The sequence below is a fragment of the Lithobates pipiens genome, unplaced genomic scaffold (assembly GCF_037356315.1).
Source record: "Lithobates pipiens isolate NorthernLeopardFrog02 unplaced genomic scaffold, aLitPip1_a1.2 Scaffold_18, whole genome shotgun sequence".
Lineage (NCBI taxonomy): Eukaryota > Metazoa > Chordata > Amphibia > Anura > Ranidae > Lithobates > Lithobates pipiens.
The window spans coordinates 273,060,142-273,081,988 of NW_027507758.1; the positions used below are offsets into that span (position 1 = coordinate 273,060,142).

Below are 21,847 nucleotides of genomic sequence, written 5' to 3' on the forward strand. Positions count from 1 at the left end.
GTATCCCAAGACAGCAACGTCTGACATTTTTGTTTTTAGTTATCTGGCAAACTGAGGGAGCAAAAAATAAATTAGTCATTTCAAACATTTATGTTAGCAGTCCAATTTTTTTTATTTTTTTTTTATTTATTTTTTATAATAATGTCTCTTTAATCCAGTAACCACTGTTAATGGCATTAATTTATTGTTTAGAAATGCCTGTTAAGAAAATGATAGATATTTACGGTTGCACTGTCATACTCATAAAATATTTTTGGTTTCAGTCACTGACAAAATATCCTTTTTTTTTAAGACACTGAAAAAGAAGAGGAAAAGCAGGTTACCCCCATACCAGAAGGTATATGCATTATACTACTGTTCAGCATTCAGTCAAGATTGTTTTTATGTTTCAGTCTAGATTTCAAGCTAATCAACACATTCTTAAGCCAAATTCCAGTTACAGATAAAAAAATAATGTAACTATCTATTTAGTAAAGAAGACATCCAGCCTCACCTGTTTCTGTCCAACTTGCTTAAAAGCCTGGTGCTTGGTGGATAACTATATTGTTCTGTAAATTTTTCTCCTTTCCCTGGGACATACTAATCGGCTGCATCCAATCACATCCCAGAGCCGTGTGTTGACAACACAGGGTTCTGCACAGAAGGAACAATCTCTCTGTTTCGTATCCCTACAAACCAGGAATAAGGCTTGGTTCACACTACTGCAGCCTGAAAGTCGTGCAACTTATGGTACAAATTTGCCAGGCAACTTTCTGGTGATTTGCAGGCCACTTGATGTGACTAGAGTATTACTTTGATGTGACTTTGAAGGGACTTTCAGGGAATGCTTTTGTAATCTTCCTGTAATATCGGATCCATATCACCTCAATAAAGATGAGGACCCAACTTGGAGACAACTTTCATTAAAGTCTATGGACACAAGTTGGATAGAAGTCACCTTAAAGTAGTACAGGAACCTTTTCTAAGTAGTGCTAATTAAGACAACTCTTTTGACTAACATAGGATTTCCCATGTCATGCGACATCAGGTCTTACAAGCTGGATCCTAGGTAGCAGCAGTGTGAATCATTAGACATTGATAAGCACACAATTAACCCCTTGATTACCCAAAATGTTAACTCTATCCCAGCCAGTTTCATAACTACAGTGGAAGTGTATATTATTAACCCATGGTATTTGTGTCACTGGTGATGTCAGTGGCACTTAGTCAGTTCCAAATCAGTGTCAATTAGTGTAAGATTGCTCACAGCACTATCACAGTCCCATTATAAGTCAATGATCACCACCATAGTATAAAAAAATAATAAAAATTCCAGTCCAGACACTAAAACTTTCATGCAAACCAATCAATATACACTTATTGAGATTTTTTTTACCAATGTAGCAGAATAGATTTTGGCCTAAATTTATGAAAGAAAAAAAAAAGGATTTTTTTGTTTATATAATAAAAATGAAAAGACCTAGAACTCTATTTGTGTGAAAAAATGATATATACTTTTAATTTCGTACAGTTGCATGACACGTTGTTACCAGTTAAAGTAGCACAGTGCAGAATAGAAAAATGGCCTGGTCATGAAGGGAGTAAAACCTTTGAGAGGTGAGGTGGTTATGCAAATATATATTTCTCGAGTTCTGCTTGAAATCTTTAAATTAATTATTTTGTATGCAACCAGGGTAAGTATCTGAAATTGATTTCATATAAGCCTTTTGCTATCCCATAAGCTGGCCAATACGTGGATTGAAATTCAGCTGGTTCAGCTTGGACTGGTCAGATTTTTGCAGCTTGATCATTGCTGCTTACTATAGGTGGGGAAGTCCCTGCTGCCAGAATACAAAGGCTTAGTGGGGAGGATTCCCCCATCCACCTCAAATGTGTGAATGGGTGAATCAATCCTTTTTTCGTTCAACACATTTGTTGGGGAGAGAGAGTGGACACTATTCCTTTATTAATAGTAACAGCAAGTTACTGTATGTCTGACTGTGCTTCAGTACTGCATAAACAGAAATCCACATCCTTTGGCAGGCAAAACAGTTACATTTTATGTATTTCAAATTAGTATTTAGCTGTTTGCCTGTAGTTCAGCTTTTAACACTTGTAAAAGACTTGTAAAATATTTTGAATTGTAGGTCAAAGGGCTACCAATTTCAGGCTGAACAATAGCTACCAACTGGCTGACTACACAAAAAATGTAATTTAACATTGTTCATGAATTTTTCAAATGGCAAAATTAAATAATCAAAGGACATCCGGCAAAGTGAATGAGAAGAAAACAACTTTAGTTTACATAAATTATGTTTTAAACTGAAATGCAGGCTTCCTACTGGTAGCATTTAATGTGTATCTTACATCTGTATGTTCTTGCAGAGCCTAGAAAAGAAGAACTTCTTGTTGTGCAAGTTCCAAGTGTTAATATAAAGATGAGTTAAGATGAATTCTAACAATCTGTTAAAGGGGCATAGGCATCATAGTCTGTGACCTTGGGCAGACTCGTCAGGGCTGGAATATATTCATCAACACATCATTTGGCCGAAGCTAACATATTTTCCAGTATGATACAATTTCCCAGGCTTCCATCCTGTCTACCATTGCAATCTGGATGGGTGCTCATTTTTGCTATATCTATGGAGTTTGTGCACTTTTGTTTGAGGTGATTGTAGCCATATTAGTGCACTTGCAACAAGAACAATTGAGTACTTTCCATGACTATTTTTTTTATTTGCATTAACATCCAGATTTTCAGGGCAAGCTTTCTGGGGTTGCTCCCTTCCTCAAACTTCTCCCTTGAAGATGGGTGCACACCCTGAAAGATTGCCCTGAAAAATAGGATGTTAGTGCAAATAAAAAAAGTATCATGAACAGTGCTCAGTTGTTCTTGTTGAACTCTTGTTAGTAGAATAGTTTGCTGCATACATACAATGTGTCCACTTTGTGCCCCTATATCTATAATCACATTGCTAGAAGTAGGACAACCGATTTATTACAACCTCAAGGTATTATGACACTAAACAGAGCCTTCATGCCTCATCCTCATCATACCTAGTTTGGCTATGGTATCTGGCATGATACTAGGTTTAGCATGTCAACTGAGAAAGGGTAGCTCAGGACAGTTGCTCTAGGGGGGTGAATTATAGATCTGCCCCTTTAACCACTTCAACCCTGGAAGATTTTCCCTCCTTCCTAATCAGAGCACTTTTTACAGTTTGGCACTGGGTCGCTTTAACTGACAATTGCGCGGTCATGCAATGCTGTACCCAAACAAAATGTGCGGCCTTTTTTCCCACAAATAGAGCTTTCTTTTGGTGGTATTTGATCACTTCTGCGGTTTTTATTTTTTGCGCTATAAACAAAAAATGAGTTACAATTTTGAAAAAAATATATATTTTTTTTTACTTTTTGCTATAATAAATATCCCCCAATTAAAAAAAAAACAAAAAAAAAAAACAAATGTCTTCATCAGTTTAAGTCAATATGTATTCTTCTACATATTTTCGGTAAAAATAAATCACCATAAGCGTATATTGGCTGGTTTGCGGAAAAGTTATAGCGTCTACAAACTATGGGAAAGATTTATGGCATTTTTACTAGTAATGGCGGTGAGCTGCAGTTTTTAGCAGTATTGTGACATTGCAACAGATGGATCTGAGACTTTTGACACATTTTTGGGACCATTGACATTTATAGAGTGATCAGTGCTATAAATATGCACTGGTTAACTGTGTGTTCCCTCAGTGTGTTCTAACTGTGTGGGAATGGGACTAACTAGTAGAGATGGCAGATCGCTGTCCCTACTTTGTAAGAACACACAATCTGTATTCTATCCTCTGATAGCACAGGGCTCGCGCACCCTCTGGTGGCTCTCCTGGGCAAAGCTGTATATATGCACAATTTCACCAAGGAGAGCAATTCTGCCGCAATATATCTGCGTGAGCCAGTCAGGAACCGGTTAATTTTCCATGAGCTTGTATGCCTCTTTTTACTGTAACTTATACTATCAATGATTGAAACTAAATTTTAGATATTGATATAGTTAATTTGCACATTATTTAGACACAGGTTATGTTCCCATTAGAAAACTACAAAAGTTAATTGCAAAAAGTGCAGGTCTACAGTGCCTTGAAAAAGTATTCATACCCCTTGAAATTTTCCAAATTTTGTCATGTTACAACCAAAAATGTAAATGTATTTTATTGAGATTTTAAGTGACAGACCAACAATAAGTGGCACATAATTGTGAAGTGGAAGGAAAATGATAAATGGTTTTTAATTTTTTTTTTACAAATAAATATGTGAAAAGTGTGGCGTACATTTGTATTCAGCCCCCTTTACTCTAACACCCTTAACTTAATACTTAATAGTCTATTACCCTTAACCTCACTAACTGATCTGTGACTGCTGCTCCTCTCTGCCAATCCCTTCACTGGCTTCCCCTACCCCACCATGTAAAATTCAAAATGCTAACCATAACTTAAAAAGCCATTCACAATATCACCCCCATCGACATCACCAACCTCATCTGCAGATATCACCCAAATAATCCCCTCCGCTCCTCCCAGAACCTCCTGCTTTCTAACCTTGTTACCTCCTCCCATGCTCAGCTTCAGGACTTCTCCAGAGCCTCTCCCATCCTCTGGAACTCACTGCCCCAGTATATCCATTCACCTCTACCCTGTCCACCTTTAGGAGATCCCTGAAAACTCATTTATTCAGGGAAGCCTAACCCACACCCACCTAACTGTCCCCGAGCCACCCCCATCAAATCATTCTCTGCAGCTATTACCTTTTGTACCACCACCCCCTCCGTTTAGAATTTAAGCTCTACCAGCAGGGCCCTCCTGCACCTTTTGTATTGAACTGTAATTGTGTTGTCCCCCCTATACATTGTAAAGCGCTGTGTAAACTGTTGGTGCTATATAAATCGTGTATAGTAATAATAATAATAATAATGATAACTGAAATCTAGTGGAATCAATTGCTTTCAGAAGTCACCTAATTAGTAAATAGAGTCTACCTGTAAAAAAAACTATATAAATATGATACTTAATAAAAAGTCCACTTTATATATAGCAGCGCCTATCACTTTCCTCTAAGTGAAACAAAGTCTTTATCTGAATTCCAAGAATGGTGTTTAAAAGTGATTGGAAAGTTCTTATTGTGATTGATAGAGAAAGCTTACACCCAAATTTTCACCACTTGTGGCTCGGGAATCCCCTTTTGGGGATGCACTCACCAAAACATCAGAAATAATAGACCTTCAGAAAGTCATCAATCCGTCCTTGATTCCTCCTTAACCACTAGATGTCCCTGTTAGCGGGTTGGGGCTCCGGTGTACCATGTGAAAGAAATAAAACATAGAACCATAGCGTAATTCTGCCTTACTCCTTTATTGATACCATAGCCCCCCAATAAACATTAAGCGTACCAGAAATTATCTATTAGAACAGCAATTAAAAATCAAGTGCACTGTGCCTTTATCCCAATCCTGATTGCCGGAAGAGAGTCGAGCATTCGCTGTGTACATCAGCGAGTCACTTCCTGCTATTCTGGCTTGTGGAATGCGGGGATGAGGCGTGTGCGTCACTTCCGCCCTCAGACGAAGTCGGATATGACGAAACGCGCCAGTAACATAACCATCCGGAAGTGACAACTTAGAAATAAAATCTGTTAGAGTCTGCAAAATACTGGAGCGGAGGTTCACCTTCCAGCAAGACAACGATCCGAAACATACAGCCAGAGCTACAATGAAATGGTTTAGATTAAAACATATTCATGTGTCCCTGTCAAAGTCCAGACCTATATCCAATAGAAAATCTGTGGCAAGACTTGAAAACTTGAAAAATTGCTGTTCACAGACACTCTCCATCCAATCTGACAGAGCTTGAGCTATTTTGCAAATAAGAATGAGCAAAAATGTCACTCTCTAGATGTGCAAAGCTGGTAGAGACATACCCAAAAAGACTTGCAGCTGTAATTGCAGCACAAGGTGGTTCAAAAAGTATTCATTTAGGGAGGCTGAATACAAATGCACCCCACACTTTTCACATATTTATTTGTAAAAACTTTTGAAAACCAATTATCATTTTTCTTCCACTTCACAATTATGTGCCACTTTTGTTTTGGTGTGGAAACTTTCAAGGGGTATGAATACTTTTTCAAGGCACTGTATACTATGTTATATGCTACAAAAGGGAAAGCATTGTTTTAATGGGACAGAATTAATTAAATCATCTTAACTGTGAGTATGAATTTTAAAATGGTTAAAACCTGTTTTGTTTCAAATGTTCCTTTGTGCAAAAAATAGTCTGTTGGACAGTTTGTATGGACAGTATGACAACTTGTTGACTTAAAAAGACCCGCAGACAGTTTCAACTCACCAAACAGACTCAAAAGTAGAATCAATTATAGCATGCAGCTTGGCATTTCAAAGGATGTGTTTTATGTTAAAAGAAAATCCTATAATCTGCATAAACAGTACAAAACTGAGCTAATTGTAGGCTAGGGCTGGCATTGGCAAGCTAGGCTTACCTGTGTAGCTTCAGAAAGGGAGGAAATAACTGTAGGTTATACCAAATACAATAATAACTGAAATACAACTGACTTTGGTGGCAGCACACAATGTAAATTACCATATTTTTCACTTCATAAGACACACCTGACCATAAGAGGCACCTAGGTTTTGGAGGAGGAAAACAAGAAAAAAAAATATTCTGAACCAAATGGTGTACTAAAATATTTACCAGTGCCCATGAAATGCAGCCTGGCCTCTGCCACTGAAATGCAACCGTACCAGTCCCACAAATGCAACCTTACCAGTCCCATAAATGCAACATTACCAGTCCCATAAATGCAACATTACCAGTCCCATAAATGCAACATTACCAGTCCCATAAATGCAGCCTTACCAGTCCCATAAATGCAACCTTACCAGTCCCATAAATGTAGCATGACCTGTGCCAAAGTAATGCAGCCTGACTTGTTCCAAAGAAATGCAGCCTTACCAGTCCCAAAAATGCAACCTTACCAGTCCCATAAATGCAGCCTTACCAGTCCCATAAATGCAACCTTATCAGTCCCATAAATGTAGACTGACCTGTGCCAAAGTAATGCAGCCTGACTTGTTCCAAAGAAATGCAGCCTTACCAGTCCCAAAAATGCAACCTTACCAGTCCCATAAATGCAGCCTTACCAGTCCCATAAATGCAACCTTATCAGTCCCATAAATGTAGACTGACCTGTGCCAAAGTAATGCAGCCTGACTTGTTCCAAAGAAATGCAGCCTTACCAGTCCCACAAATGCAACCTTACCAGTCCCATAAATGCAGCCTTACCTGATGTCATTGCATCTGCCTGACAGAAGGCAGAGCGGCCCAAGCAGCCGCTGTGACCACACACCTGCCTATTCGGCCACTCTGTCTGAGTGACAGGTCCAGCTGGGATATTGCCTGCCACTCGTGGGGCTTGGGATTTCTGTCTTCCGCTCTCCTGCCTCCCTTCTGCTGGTACTAACGTGGCGGTGTGGGGGGGGGGGGTGCCTGGTCAATATTGGCTCCATAAGATGCAGAGACCTCTTCCCCCATGTTTTTGGGGGGGGAAAAAGTGTGTCTTATGGAGCGAAAAATAAGGTAACTAGATATTGTTCCTAGCAGTCATACCAAAAGTATACTTTCTTTAGAACCAATAAAAATAGAAGACATGGTACAATATGTTTGAATGTGATAGTTACATTTTGTTTTAAACAAATTGCAAAGGCACAATTGCCAAGTTATTTTTACAAGCCCACAAATGTTTTAAAGGGAACCTATAAAATTTAATTTGTCATAGAAATCAAGAGACTCAAGTAAAAAAGATCACTTTTCACTACTGCTTATGGGATCTCAATGTTTGCATTTTAAAGCCTAGGTAGCTATATCATATGGCTGTGAATATTATACTATTTTTTTTCTTAACTTTTCAGACTGATGTGCAGTAAGACATTGTCAGTTCTAATACAAGTGTTTTTTTTTTTTATTGGATGCTGTGTTATTACACTTTGTATATTGCTCTTTTTCATAGGTCTATTGGGTTAAAATATGTTAATTAATGCTTTAAGATCACTCAGAACTTCGAGAATTTATAATGTTTTGCTCAAGTTAGACATGAGTTTGTTAATGTTTTCTTATAACAAATTTGGGGAAGAATGTGTTGTATTATCCTAGCATATACATATTCATTAGTTATTGACACAAAGCTGATTTCTGGTCAGTTTCTTTTTTTTTAACCAAAGTTTTATTGGATTTTTCACATTAACAAGATAATGCCCTGAATGGTCAGTTTCTTTTGGTAGCCTTGAACCCCTCAAGTCTATTGCTAATTTAATACAGGGTGCATGTAAATAGAGTTATTTACATATCTTATTCTTTGCCCCCACAGTCTTCCTCCCACTGGACAAACAGTTCCCCATTTTGCTACTTTTTCCGATCATGTGGCTATGTCCTTGCTGACATCATCAAGTGCAGAGTAAAACTAGTGGTCCTACATTATTTAGAAGGGCATTAATACCCCACCCACAATCCAAAGCTCAGGCTAGTGAGGAGGGGGCTACCAAATAGAAATGTTTGGCAACTGGCCAGAGTTCAGATTTAAGAGTTGCACTACTACTTTGATAAGTCATTTACTTTCATAAGTAATTAAAAAAATTATTTTAGAAGCAGAAAAAGAAGAGGGAAAATGTGCTGTGCCCATCTTACCAGTAAAGGAAGAGGAGAAAATTGTGGTGTCAGTATTACCAGAACAAGAAGAGAAGAAAATTGCTGTACCAATATTACCAGAAAAAGTAGAAGAAAAAATTGTTGTACCAATATTACCAGAAAAAGTAGAAGAAAAAATTGTTGTACCAATATTACCAGGAAAAATAGAAGAAACAATTGTTATACCAATATTACTAGAAAAAGAAGAAGAAAAAATTGCTGTGCCGGTATTACCAGTAAAAGAAGAGGAGAAAATGGTTGTGCCAGTACTAACAGGTATTTATAAATACACCTTTATTATCTTTATTATAACATTATCTAATAACATCATAGCTTATAATAACAAGTTATTCTTGAAAAAAAGTTGCCAAAAAAATGGAGAGGTAATTTTTTGCTGCATGCCACACAAGTAATTTGGTATGTTGCTATAAAACTGTACAAAGGTCATGCAAATATAAAAATATCAGACATCCTTTACAAAGCATATTATCATATTACCATTATCATTACCATATTTTCTTCTCTGCCTTCAAGTTGTGAGTCTTTCCTGTTTCCCATTGGGTAGCTACTAATGATGTAACTCATCAAATTACATCATCCTAGCACCTGACTCCAGTGAGTTGGTAGCTTATAGTGCTACAAGCAGGGGGGCCAAACAGTCACAAAAAAATTTAAACATGGCCCTTTAAAAAATAAGTCCTTACGTGCACTGTGTTTGGACACTGGACACAGTGCACTATGGGAAGCGCCACGTCTATGCAATCATTGCAAATGAGGTGCTTGAGATTGCAAATGAGGTGCTTCATTGGCTAAGTTTGGAGCTGCTTTGTGGCACAATCCATCACGCTGAATAGCTTCAGTCCCGGGCACCCGATATAAGGAGGGACTCTGCTGGGGGTACCTGATGTAAGGATGGACTCTGCTGGGGGCACCTGATGTAAGGAGTAACTCCACTGGGGCACCTGATGTACGGACAGACTGTGCTTAGGCACCTGATGTAAGGATGGACTCCGCTGGGGCACCTGTTGTAAGGATGGACTCCGCTGGGGGCACCTGTTGTAAGGATGGACTCTGCTGGGGCACCTGATGTAAGCACAGACTCCGCTGGGGGCACCAGATGTAAGGACGAACTCCGCTGGGGGCATCTGATGGCATCTGGTGGCAGACGACGTGGCAGGTGACACGCTCAGGGCTCCCACTGATTCTGAATTATGGTGCGTTGAATGATTTCATTTTATATTACAATGTATATAATAGAAATAATGCGCTTCAATCATCCTGACACCATAACAGGCATGGTGCCGGGATGACTGAAGTGCTAACACCAGGTGTTTAGAGCATTTTTATCTGCTGATTGTTAAACTTTCTAAAATACACATATTTCTATTGTGTATGATCTGTGCCTGCTGTCCCTCCATCCCTCTCTCTCTCTCTCTCTCTCTCTCTCTCTCTCTCTCTCTCTCCCTCTTTCTCCATCCCTCGTTACATCTCAGATGCTAGTCACACCCCTTAGAACCACACCCATTAAGCCACACCCACTATTCCATTGCAACCACACCCGTTTTTGTCAAGCAGGAAGGGTCAAAATGAAAGGGCGGGGTCTGGAGCCCCCATCCTAAAACTTCACCAACCGCCAGTGGCCACAAGTAGTATACACCCACACAATAGATTACTAATGCAAAGTAATTTCCAAGTAAAAGAAACATACAAAACGTTTTCTGGCAAAATTCTCTACCTACTTTAATTTTTTTTGTTTTTTTTGTGATGTACTGTAATTAGTGTGCCATTTCTTTAAACTCTTTAATTCGTTCCAGCATACCATTCTGGAGATTGCTTGGGTTCATCACATTAATTACAAAGTAACAAGGGAAGATTTTCATAAAGGCAGATCATTTTTTTCCAGCACATTTTACATTTCATAAAATGGTTAATATTGCAGCAAAATCCATATTGCCAAAATCACTATACTTGACTTGGAAAGAGGAAAGAGCTTATTTTGCCTGAAAATGTATACACTTATGCCTGTCTGTTAAAGTTAATGTCTGTTTGTGTCTATCTGCCATGGTGCTTGCCTATCAACATCTTGTCTATCGGTCTTTGTAAATCAATGACAACCAGTCATGTGTGAGTTTTGAGAGCAACGTACTTACCCTGTACAATAATTTATGAACTTAATTGTTCACAGATAAGCCTTTTTTTTTATAGGAAGTCACATGTCTAGTGAGCACTGTATTCAGAATTACACATTTAAATTATATTTTATCACAGAAGTAACTGTGGATCACAGAACTAAGGTTTTGCTTTGTTAAGTAGTGTTGTCTGTTTTGCTCTTACTATGATGTCCCCTGTAGTGCTAATTACACAGGTCCAAAATGTTTTTTTTAAAGCCTTAGGGCTTATTCACACCATATTACATATGGTAGTGTGCTTATAACACATTTGCACAGGCATGTTGCTGTTAGTTTGTTTTACCCTTTCTTTTTTTTTTTACTTTGTTTTTTACCATGATCTGCAGCACTGCCAAAATACAATCTGTTGTGAACTGAAATAAAGACTGCTTGCCTTGTCCTTGAGTTGGGAATGCTCTGGGCAAGGCTACTCAATCCATTCCAACACTGCTGGTGTAAAGCAGCCCCTATATATTTTTCAGACTTTTTAATGATTGCCTTATAAAATGTGATATGATCTTCATGTAAGTGATAATAATGACGACAGTCTTATCTGAATATAAGTGATAATAATGAAGACAGTCTTATTTAACAAACACAGCACACACTATTTCCCTGTGCCAAAGCACACTAATGTAGGATGTCTGGTTTTGTTGTTAGCATGCAGTGATTTGTATTCTCTAGCTAGGTACTTTTATCATAAAGAGGGTTCAAAGTCTCTTCTGTCTATAGAACGTTCTAATAGTGATGTGGTATCTTGTGATGCTTTTTTTGAAAAGAAGTAATTTCCCCAATAGTGTCCATTATTGGACACCACCATTGTTCTGTGTTTTTAATATGCTACAAATGTTATGAAGTGGGGAAAAATGTGTGAAGAGCTTTTTGTTGTCTAATGCCCCGTACACACGAGCAGAATTTCCAACAGAAAAGGTCATACGGGAGCTTTTCATCTTATATTCTGACCGTGCGTATGCCCCATCAGACTTTTTACGCCGAAAATTCTGACAGACTTAGAAAGAGAACATGTTCTATATTTTTCCGACGGAACCAATTCATATCGGAAAAAACACTTGTCTGTATGCTGTTCTGATGTACCAAAATGATGCATGCTCTGAAGCAAGTACGAGATGGAAGCTATTGGCTACTGGCTATTGAACTTCCGTTTTATAGTCCCGGCATACGTGTTGTACGTCACCGCGTTTTTGGCGGTCAGACTTTGGTGTGACCATGTGTATGCAAGACAGCTTGAGTGGAACTCCATCGGAAAAAACGGTCATGTGTACAAGGCATTAGAATTATTTGTCACTTCTTTGGGGATGGTACAATGTGCTTTTTGCACAGCTTTTTTTTTTCTCCTTCAGCACTGAGAGTGGAAAAAGTGCTGATTTTTTTTATGTTCAGAAGCTATGGTCAGTCACCAATGCAATTTCATGACTTTGGAGCTCCTTTTATAACCCTTTATAGTATAATGCATGTAATCACCTGTTCTTCTAAGGCTCTCTTACATCTTTTTTGAATGTGCTCTAACATACTTTAACATACGCTATTGTTTATAAGAGGCCATGATTGTCTGCAAAACCTGACTGACTAAAACAACTCCAAAGTTGAATTCCTGGAATCCATCCACTTTTAAAATGTGCAGGCACACTATGGGGGGCGATTTACTAAAACTGGTGCACACAGAAGCTGGTGCAGCTGTGTATAGAAATGAAGCAGCTTCTAGGTTTTATTGTCAAAGCTGAAGCTAAAAGCTGATTGGTTACTATGCAAAACTGCACCAGTGTCTGTGTGCACCAGTTTTAGTACATTTTCCCCCATGAGTTACATCCAAGGAGGTGCATGACATCTCTTGAACTTATTTGTATTCCTTATATCTGACAGGTGTATGACTCTGCAGGAGCATACACTGACATTCAGGGCTGTAAGAGAGGAGAGAGAGGCACACAGAACAGTTATGCCCACCCCTCCCCTCTGTTGCCCATTCAGAGAAGCCTTTGTTTTTTGTGAATGAATTCACATAATACAAAGGTTCCTGGGAATGGGTAGGATGAGGGGAGGGACAGACATTGCATAACCTGAAGCATCAGAGATGGATTCCGAGAAATACAGCAATAGCCATATTCCGGGAGTGCAATAAACTGTTAGATCCAAGCAAGGACATCTCTTGACACCTCTTGGACTTATCTCTATTATTTACATCTAACTCCCAGTGTACCTTCACTTTTTTACAAAGGAGCTGAATTCCTAGAATTCACCTTTATATAGGAGAAGTGACTTTTGAATTAGTAAAGTGCATACTTTGAACATATGTTATAAATACACATACTTTCAAACCTGCAAGTATTAAACTACTATCATTCTTAATGTAGAGCCTGAAAAGGAAAAAGAAGACGTGAAAATAACAGTGGCATTACCAAGTGGTACGTACTAAGATATATACATTTTAAATATTTTATTAGAAATCATTTCAGTTATTATTCATCTGGCAGGCACTTTTCCTTGTTAAAAGATTTTATCGCATGTACAAATAACATACATATTAGATACAATAATGATTATACAATTAAGGTAATGAAGTTTACTCACACAGATCCAAAAGTATTATTATCATTATCTGAATTCATTTAAAGACATAAATAGTAAATTATTAATACATCCTTAACTAATAAACAATAATATCATTAATAATTTATAAATCGAGGACCTTGCAAAATTTGATGCAATCCTCTGAACTATAATAAGATAGAAACAACTTGTATGCATATTTTTATAATGATATGTGTGTATGAGTATAGTAAAAGAAAATAAGATGAGAGAGAAGTGAAAAGATATAAAGAGAAAAAAGGAAAGGAAGAAAAAAAATAGGGGAAGGGAAGGAATCCATGGAATTGGGCTGAGAGCCGCCACTATTTCTGAAATGAATGTATTCAGGATGATATCTTCTCAATCAACTACCATGGCAAAAGCACTTTCAAGTAAAATGATGGAGATAAAAAGTTATATGGCTGCCATATTTTTTCAAATGTAGGAATTGTGTTTGACTCAAGAGCTATCCATTTAGCATGAGACATAGTATTGTTCATTCTATTCAGAGCTTTGTTAGTCACCAAGTCCGGAGTTCTCCAGGCTTTTGCCAGTGGTTGTTTGTCTGCTTTGAAAAGTTGAACCAGCAGGTTAAATTAGTAATGTGTTAAGTAATCCGGTTTTAAATTAAGGAGAGCCATTACAGGATCAATATGGATTTCCTTTTTAAACAATTTAGATGCCATATTGAATATTACCATCCAAAAAGTTTGTGCTTTAGGGCATACACACCAGGTGTGGAAATATGTGCCCAAATCCAAACAACCACAGAAACATTGTGCTGAGCAATTCTGTGCATATTTAGCAGTTCTAACTGGTACAAGGTACCATCTGGTTATCACTTTGTAGTTTGCCTCAACCGCCAATACATTGTGGGAGATTGCTTTTGTTACTGACCAAATTTTGGTTCCATTCCACATTTTCTAATGTTCTTTCCAGATCCAACTACCATTTTTGTACATAGGAAGGTTTTCCCAACTCAGGATGTGTTAAAATCTGGGAGTATAATAGTGATATTATACCCCTAGTATGAGGCTCATTCTTACAAATATTTAAAAAAACTAGTGAGTTGATCAAGAGTATCATAATTTAGGTAGGGTGTGAAGAAATTTTTAATTTTGAGATATCGAAATAATTCAGATTGGGGTAAACCATAGGATTCACATAGAGACAGAAATGAGATAAAGGATGAGGAGTTTATGAATTTATGCATCATCAAAAGGTTAAGGGATACCCATTCTCTAAAGGATTTGGGAGAAACCCATGCAGGATAGAAAGCTGGATTTTTGTAGAATGAGAGGGGATTGTACATTGATTGTGGATGGCTTCCAATTTTAGTTTTATCTCATAGAGAAAGAAAATGTTTAGTAATAGGATTACGCAATTCTTTACGGTCTTTCAGGGAAATCCAAAGTAGGTTGGAAATCGTCAATGGGTCACATTCTGCAGCTTCTATGTGAACCTGGCAGACACTTTTCAGAACAATAGTATATTTGACAACTTTCCTGTCCTTGTGCCTCCAACCCTTCAATGAGCAGTATAAGAAGAATGTGCCAGAATTGAAATAATTTCCTATATTATTTAGCTGGGACTCCCATGTGTCCAGCTCTTTGTATACAACCTATGTCTTTGCCCCTGTCAATATACAACTTGGAATTCTTGTCTTAATGGAATTTAAAAGTCTCTTACACTTATCTGGCAAAACCTTTAAAGTACAGTGAATGTCTGGAGCTGGTTCTAATAATTTAGTATGGGTAATGGCAGAGAACTTGTTTTAATAAAACAAAATGCCAATTCTGTCTCAGTAAATTAAAGTTAAAGCTGCACTAACTTTTTGATTATATTAATCACCCTAAAATGGCTGCTGGTGCTACTTGTGCTACATTACAGCTGTGATGCACTAGATCATAACATTTACAAAACATAGACTGGATATCACAAGAATGTCCTGTCACTCCCCCCATGATGCACAGATCTTTCTTAATTCTTCTGGACCTGCACCACCACCCCTGTACAGATCTGAGGTGCACATTAAAAAAAAAAAAAAAAGCAATGAAATGGCAAATATTTAAAACAGGTATAACTTGTTTACTACCACTACAAGGTTTGCTTGATGTCTCCAGAAAGAGCATGGATTTTTCTTGCTATCTAGTCCACAGTTTGATAGATAGGATAAAATGATGCAAACTGCATATAACTTTTATATTGCACTCATAAAATTTTAGTGTACATGTGAAGTTAGTTTACAAACTCACAGGCCTACCTGTGATATTGATACAGTGATGCTTTCTTTGGGATATTTTTATGTTATCAAATAAATCTATTGTCAGTGTTGCTGTATCTCTAGCTATAAAGAATATTTTTTGCTGATAGTGAAAGAAAGCTAAAGTATTCTCTTGTGGGGAAAGTATTTCATAAAGATTTTATATGTGAGTATGTGGCCTGGTAAATTCAACTGTTATTTTTACACAGAAAATTTCGATATGGCATCCTGTCATTTTTTCTTGTTGCATTTGTTTTATTTTTTCCCCCTGGTCCTTTTACATATCGGTCTTTATTATGTGCTTAGGAACAGCTATTGTTTGGAGACTCAGGGAATAACAAAGGAGAAAATGAATACTGTTTTGTTCCATACAATCCTAAATTATAGGGTTTAAAATATTTATGCATGATTAGGTTCTCCAACATCAACCTGAATGTTTACTATAAAATATTAAATTTAGCATTTCACGCTAGAGTGATTAATATGTTTGGTAAAATATTGCAAATGAAAGAAAACTCTCTATGATGGCATAAACAATGGCAATGAATGGCAATGATCCAAAGGTAATCCCAAAGTATATATAAAATCAAAATGTTTGTTTCATTTGGATAGGGTAAGTAACTGAGAGATCCAAACTTTTGCTGTTGCCTGTATCTCTGCTGAAATAATTCATACTTTCTGTATATTTCCCAATTTGACTCATCAACAAAAAGTTGCAAAGATCAATAGAACGTACAATAATTAATTCATTCTGTTATATTATATGTAAACTAAATTACAAAAATGTCATAAGAGCTTCAACATAATATTGTAATTTAAAAGTAATTCTTTTTTTTTTTTAATCTGAAGCATTCAGTAAAATACCTCTTAATCCTGCCATAAAGGTCATTGTTCAAGCACTTCTTGTTATACTAGTTGCTGGAGTGCATACATGTAGACAGAAATATGCTTTAAACCAAGTGGCAGAAGATTAGCAATGCCAATATATGTAGCAAAGCTGGAATTTGAATTTTATTTAAACAAAACATGGCAATTGTTTTTGCTACATGGTGTTTTAAAAACTATGGCATTCAGTTAGGGTTTACATCTGTTTTTGAAAAATACTACAATAACAGGCAGTGATAGTCAAAATATGCATTCATTAAGTTATACATCCATTTTAACTTTAAAATCAAAAAAAAAATTGCAGAGATTCTCGAGAAAAAAGAGGAACCCCCAGCAGAAATAAAAGGTAAAAGCAGTGTGGTATGTGTGTGTGTATATATGCAAAGAGTTTGTTTGCAATTCTATTTTTTTATTTTATTTAGCACCTGAAAAGGCGGGGATAGCGCCTACAATGCCACCACAAACAGGTACTGCATTACTAAACAAGTCAGCTTTATTAAGCCTCGTGATCCTTACATTGACATAATATAGGCAGTAGGGATGGGCCCAAAGATCCCCAGTTCGGTTTGCACCAGAAATTTTGAACATTGCAAAACAAACCCCATTAAAGTCTATGGGACTGAACATGAAAAAACAAAAGTGCCCATTTTAAAGGCTTATATGCAAATAATTGCCATACAATGGTTATGGGGCATCTGGGTACTGCCATGGAGGACATGTGTCAATGAAATAAAAGTTTGTAAAAAAAGTAATTTTTAACCACTTCCCGCCCGACCTATAGCAGAATCACAGCTGGGTGGTGGTTCCGTTATCCTAACTGGACATCATATGACGTCTTTCAGGATAACAGCTGGTGTGCGCCCGTGGGGCATGCAGCGTGGTGATTGGCAGTGCGGCATGTCAGTCTGACACACCGCAACACCGATCTCAGTAAAGAGTCTCTGATGGAAACTCTTTACCACGTGATAAGCTTTGCCCAATCACGGCTAATCACAGTGTAAACTGGAAGAGCCATTTATTGAGTAGAATTGGGGAAAAGCAGTATTGATACAAAAATTATAATGGAAAAATAATGTACAATATTTGTTGAGCCTTTGGATCCAGTGCTATATGAACTATTCTGCACCTTATATTGAATATTGTGTTGGGCAAGGACCCTGCCAGTGACATAGGTAGATAGCAGTGTGAAATGCAACATAGAGGCATTGGTTTAATATTCTCTTTATGGTTGATGACTGAGAAATCATTAGTGTTAATGAGTAAATTATACATTATATGGATTGTAAGGTGGTCCACGCTAAGGCACTGCTGTTACCTATAGGCAATAAGCCTATTTTACACAGATGGGAATTAGGCTTCTCTATGAAAGCTGCTGAACCCTCCAGGATCTTTAAGTGGAGAGGTTCAGTGCCAGGGACAAAGTGTGTATATCTGCAGTTCTTCACTTATGTGTATTCATGATTATGGTACGAAGGATGTGGTATGATTTGGATCTGTATGAAAGCAAACTGCATACATGAAAGGACCTCATTAGCAAACACTGTTTACATTTTTATTGTGAACATTGCAGCAATAAGCAAAGCTTCTAAATCACTCCTGTGTCATTTCTCCCCTCTACTGTTGCAACTTCCTGCTTGTTGGCCTACCTTTCTTCAGACTACCCCCCTTCAGCCTATCATGAATGCTTCTGCCAGACTCATCCACCCTCCCAATCATTCAGTTTCTGCTGTCCCTCTCTGCCAATCCCACCACTGGTTTCTACTCACCCAATGCATAGAATCCTCAGAAAACCCATAATGAGCTGTGATTCTTGTGTGAAGAATAAATCATGTATTTAATATTTACATGTAAAAAACAGGTATATAAATAGTAGACAATAGGTTTCTAGCCATTGGATTAACAGCTGACCTAAGAAAATATGTCTTTTTTGGCATAGCTATATTTTTTAACATAATATATTATATGATATTATACACAAAAGATGTGAAAGTTTAAACAAATAATAACTGGGATTTGATTTAAGTATTGAACTGGGTGGTTTCCCGTGTGCACTTCTATCCTATTCATTAAAAGTCTGTCTATTGGACAAGATGGGTCCATTTGAACTTAGCACCCAGCAGTGTTTTTAATCACCAGGTTGAAGATGGTGGGATATTAAGTGGGTCTTTCTGCGTAACTTGAGTTTTTTGGGGGATTTTATTTAACCGTGCATTATGAAGGTAAAATTATAGTCAATGAGCATTAGAATGATGTACAATGAAAAATATATTTCAACAACCTTAGCCAATGTGGCTTTATATCACAGATTATATTAGAAGTTTACAGAGCTGGCATAAGGAATCCAACTATAGCCACATCTGTCCATGCAGCTACTATGGGGGTTAAAAGGTTGTAATTGGTGGCTCTGATCTGATGGCCAAGGCTTTAGATGGGACTATTTTTTTTTTGGCATATTGATTTACTGGTATGACTGATACTGTAGTAGTTAATCACATTCATCTGGACTTGTTCCATAAGTCATTTTTCTACTAATCCAAGTAGCTTCCCCATTTCTAATGAGTATTAGAAACATCCACCAGCAGTGGTGAAATCTGATTCTATGGTATTATGTAATTTTAGTCTTAAATTCCCAAATTTAACTGTATTTTTTTCTGTATGATTCACAGAGGCTATCATACAAAAACAAGAACCACCTGCTGTTGAAATAAAAGGTAAATTCCTAATTTAAATATATAATGTACATATATATCCTGAAATTAATATCAATCTCCAAAAGATTACTTGGCATGAATTATTTTCAAGATAGATAGTGTTTGTGACAATGCAATTGTTAAGCAATTGTTATTACATCATGCAATCAATGTCCATGTCCATGTATATGTTTATTCAAACATCCTTATTGAGTAAAAGTTCTTAAGTGATAATATTGAGGTGCAATAACTCAAATGCGCTGTACACACGATCTGACTTTACGCCAACAAAACCATAAATTTTTGGTCGAAGGTGGTTGGCTCAAACTTGTCTTGCATATACACGGTCACACAAACGTTGGCCAACAATTACAAACATGGGAACACGGTGATGTACAACATGTATGATGAGCCAAGAAAAAGGAAGTTCAATAGCCAGTGCGGCTCCTTCTGCTTGATTTCAAGCAGGCGTGAACTTTTGTGCAACTTGTGTACACGCGATCGGATTTTCCGACAACAACGTTTTTTTGCGGAAAATTTGAGACCCTGCTATCAAATATTTATTTCCAATAACAAGCTCACATCCAACATTTCCCACCGGAAAGTCCGACCGTGTGTACGCTGCATAAGCTGAAACTCGGAAAACTCAGAAAATGGTGGCAGTCAGACCCATGCAGAATGGATTGTGAATGGTTGCCTTAGCAACCAACTCTAATTATTGTTTCATTTTAAACCCTGAATCATAGTTATAATATCTAGAAACCAACTGTTGCTAGAATCAACTAAAAATGTACTTCTTTACGCACTTTTCAAGCATAAACTCGTAAATGTTTTCAGGGAGTGCATTCTTGTGTGACAATTTTAATCTAGGCACTGATAGGCATGATAAAGACATGAAATTGTATCTAATAAGTGAATTGTATGTACAGGAACATTTTTCTTGGTGATAGATTCACTCTAATGTGAACTGTATTTCTTTCCAGAACAAGAAAAGGAACTTATTCCAGAACAACCAGGTAACAATTTCCAAAGCTTTTCATTTCAAATAAAGTAAACATAAACGGTTTAGCTTACGGTCCCTGCACTCCCCGCTCCTTTCATTCATAGGCCATAAACATTTCTACCCTGCATATGCTGAACCTGCCTCTTTCTGGGCGTGGGCCCAGGCAGGTTTAACCCGAATCTGTGACCTAGTGACTGGTGGCGCTGTCAAAACATTCCTGTCCATTCAAACCCAAGCCAAACTTCCCAATACGGAATATTTTCGTTACTTCCAAATCTCTCACTTCGTGCGGGGGGTCATTAACCCGGCTCTAAATCTACATGCACTTTCCATATTTGAGAAGATCTGTGACTCCGACCCTCATGCACCGGGCATTATATCTCAACTATACGAACACCTTACCTCCCAGTCCACGACACTTCCGACTTATGCACAACAGTGGGCCAAAGACCTATCACTAACCATAGATGAGGAGGATTGGTCCAGTGTTTGGCACAACACGAAAATCTCGTCACACAATATTGTTGCCCTTGAGGCGAGTTACAAAGTACTTATGAGATGGTACCTAGTGCCAGACAGAATTGCTAAATTTCTACCGTCCTACTCGCCAAGTTGTTTCCGCAACTGTGGGGGAAGAGGTACCCATATGCACATCTGGTGGACCTGCCCTGTGGTGCAATGCTTCTGGGCAACAATATTCCAAATGCTATCCACTATGTTCCAGGAGCCAATAACCCCTGACCCTGCATTGGCTCTTTTGAACTTCTATCCGGATTCCCACACTACGGCGCAAATACGCTTATCCCTACAGCTTACTACAGCAGCCAAGCAAACAATTGCCAAAGCATGGAAAAACCCAGTCCTTCATATAACTGAAGTGAAAAATCGGGTCACACAAGCTATGATCCATAGCAGAATTGAAGCCAGTGTTTTGGACAAGATCCCTCGACACACTAAAATTTGGCAACCTTGGGTTGACCACTACCTGCCACCGAACTTTGACAGACAATTACTGGACCCTTAAACATACATATCCCCATATCCAGTTGTTAGTGTATGCCCTCCGTTTTATTTGGTGTGAGTCGGCCGACCTCCCCCCTTTCCCCCCTCTTATTCATCCTAACGCCTCTGTCTCTTTCCTCTCCTCTTTCATCTAGTCCTCCTACTCCTCCTCTTTCCCCGTTCTTCCTACCCCCTCGGTTCCCCTATTCTCCTTCTTTACTTCTCTCTTTTTGTGTATATCCTCCATATCTCTTTGATACCTATTGAGGTAACATATGTTATTGGCAGCCCTGATTTAGTTCTTGTACTGTTTTTTGCAGTTTACAATAAGCTGCACTCCGAGTGCTAAATCCGCAGTGGTCCCCGCCCTGTCACGTAGCAGGCCTCCTTTGGAGCCCGTGACGGTTCTGGGACCCATTTTATGATCACTATTAAAAATCCGCACTATGTGTTAACATGCACTTATGATGTACTTTGTCTGGCCTTATTTGTTACGCACCAGACTCAAGCTCTTTATTCTCTACTGGTGC

At 37.9% G+C, this 21,847-nt stretch overlaps 1 protein-coding gene across 50 annotated transcripts in view; it reads left to right on the forward strand.

The window, feature by feature from the left end:
• TRDN (triadin) overlaps window positions 1–21,847 on the forward strand; it is a 1,056,665-nt gene that overhangs the window by 601,112 nt on the left and 433,706 nt on the right. For 47 of the 50 annotated variants that reach the window (XM_077486957.1, XM_077486959.1, XM_077486986.1 and 44 more), the window contains 7 exons: window positions 293–337; window positions 8,682–8,999; window positions 13,261–13,311; window positions 16,927–16,968; window positions 17,045–17,089; window positions 19,289–19,333; window positions 20,296–20,328. In XM_077486957.1, the coding sequence (XP_077343083.1) occupies window positions 293–337; window positions 8,682–8,999; window positions 13,261–13,311; window positions 16,927–16,968; window positions 17,045–17,089; window positions 19,289–19,333; window positions 20,296–20,328 (579 nt within the window). The remainder of the gene's footprint in view (window positions 1–292; window positions 338–8,681; window positions 9,000–13,260; window positions 13,312–16,926; window positions 16,969–17,044; window positions 17,090–19,288; window positions 19,334–20,295; window positions 20,329–21,847) is intronic. The other 3 variants (XM_077486977.1, XM_077486974.1, XM_077486980.1) reach the window with 3 other exon arrangements.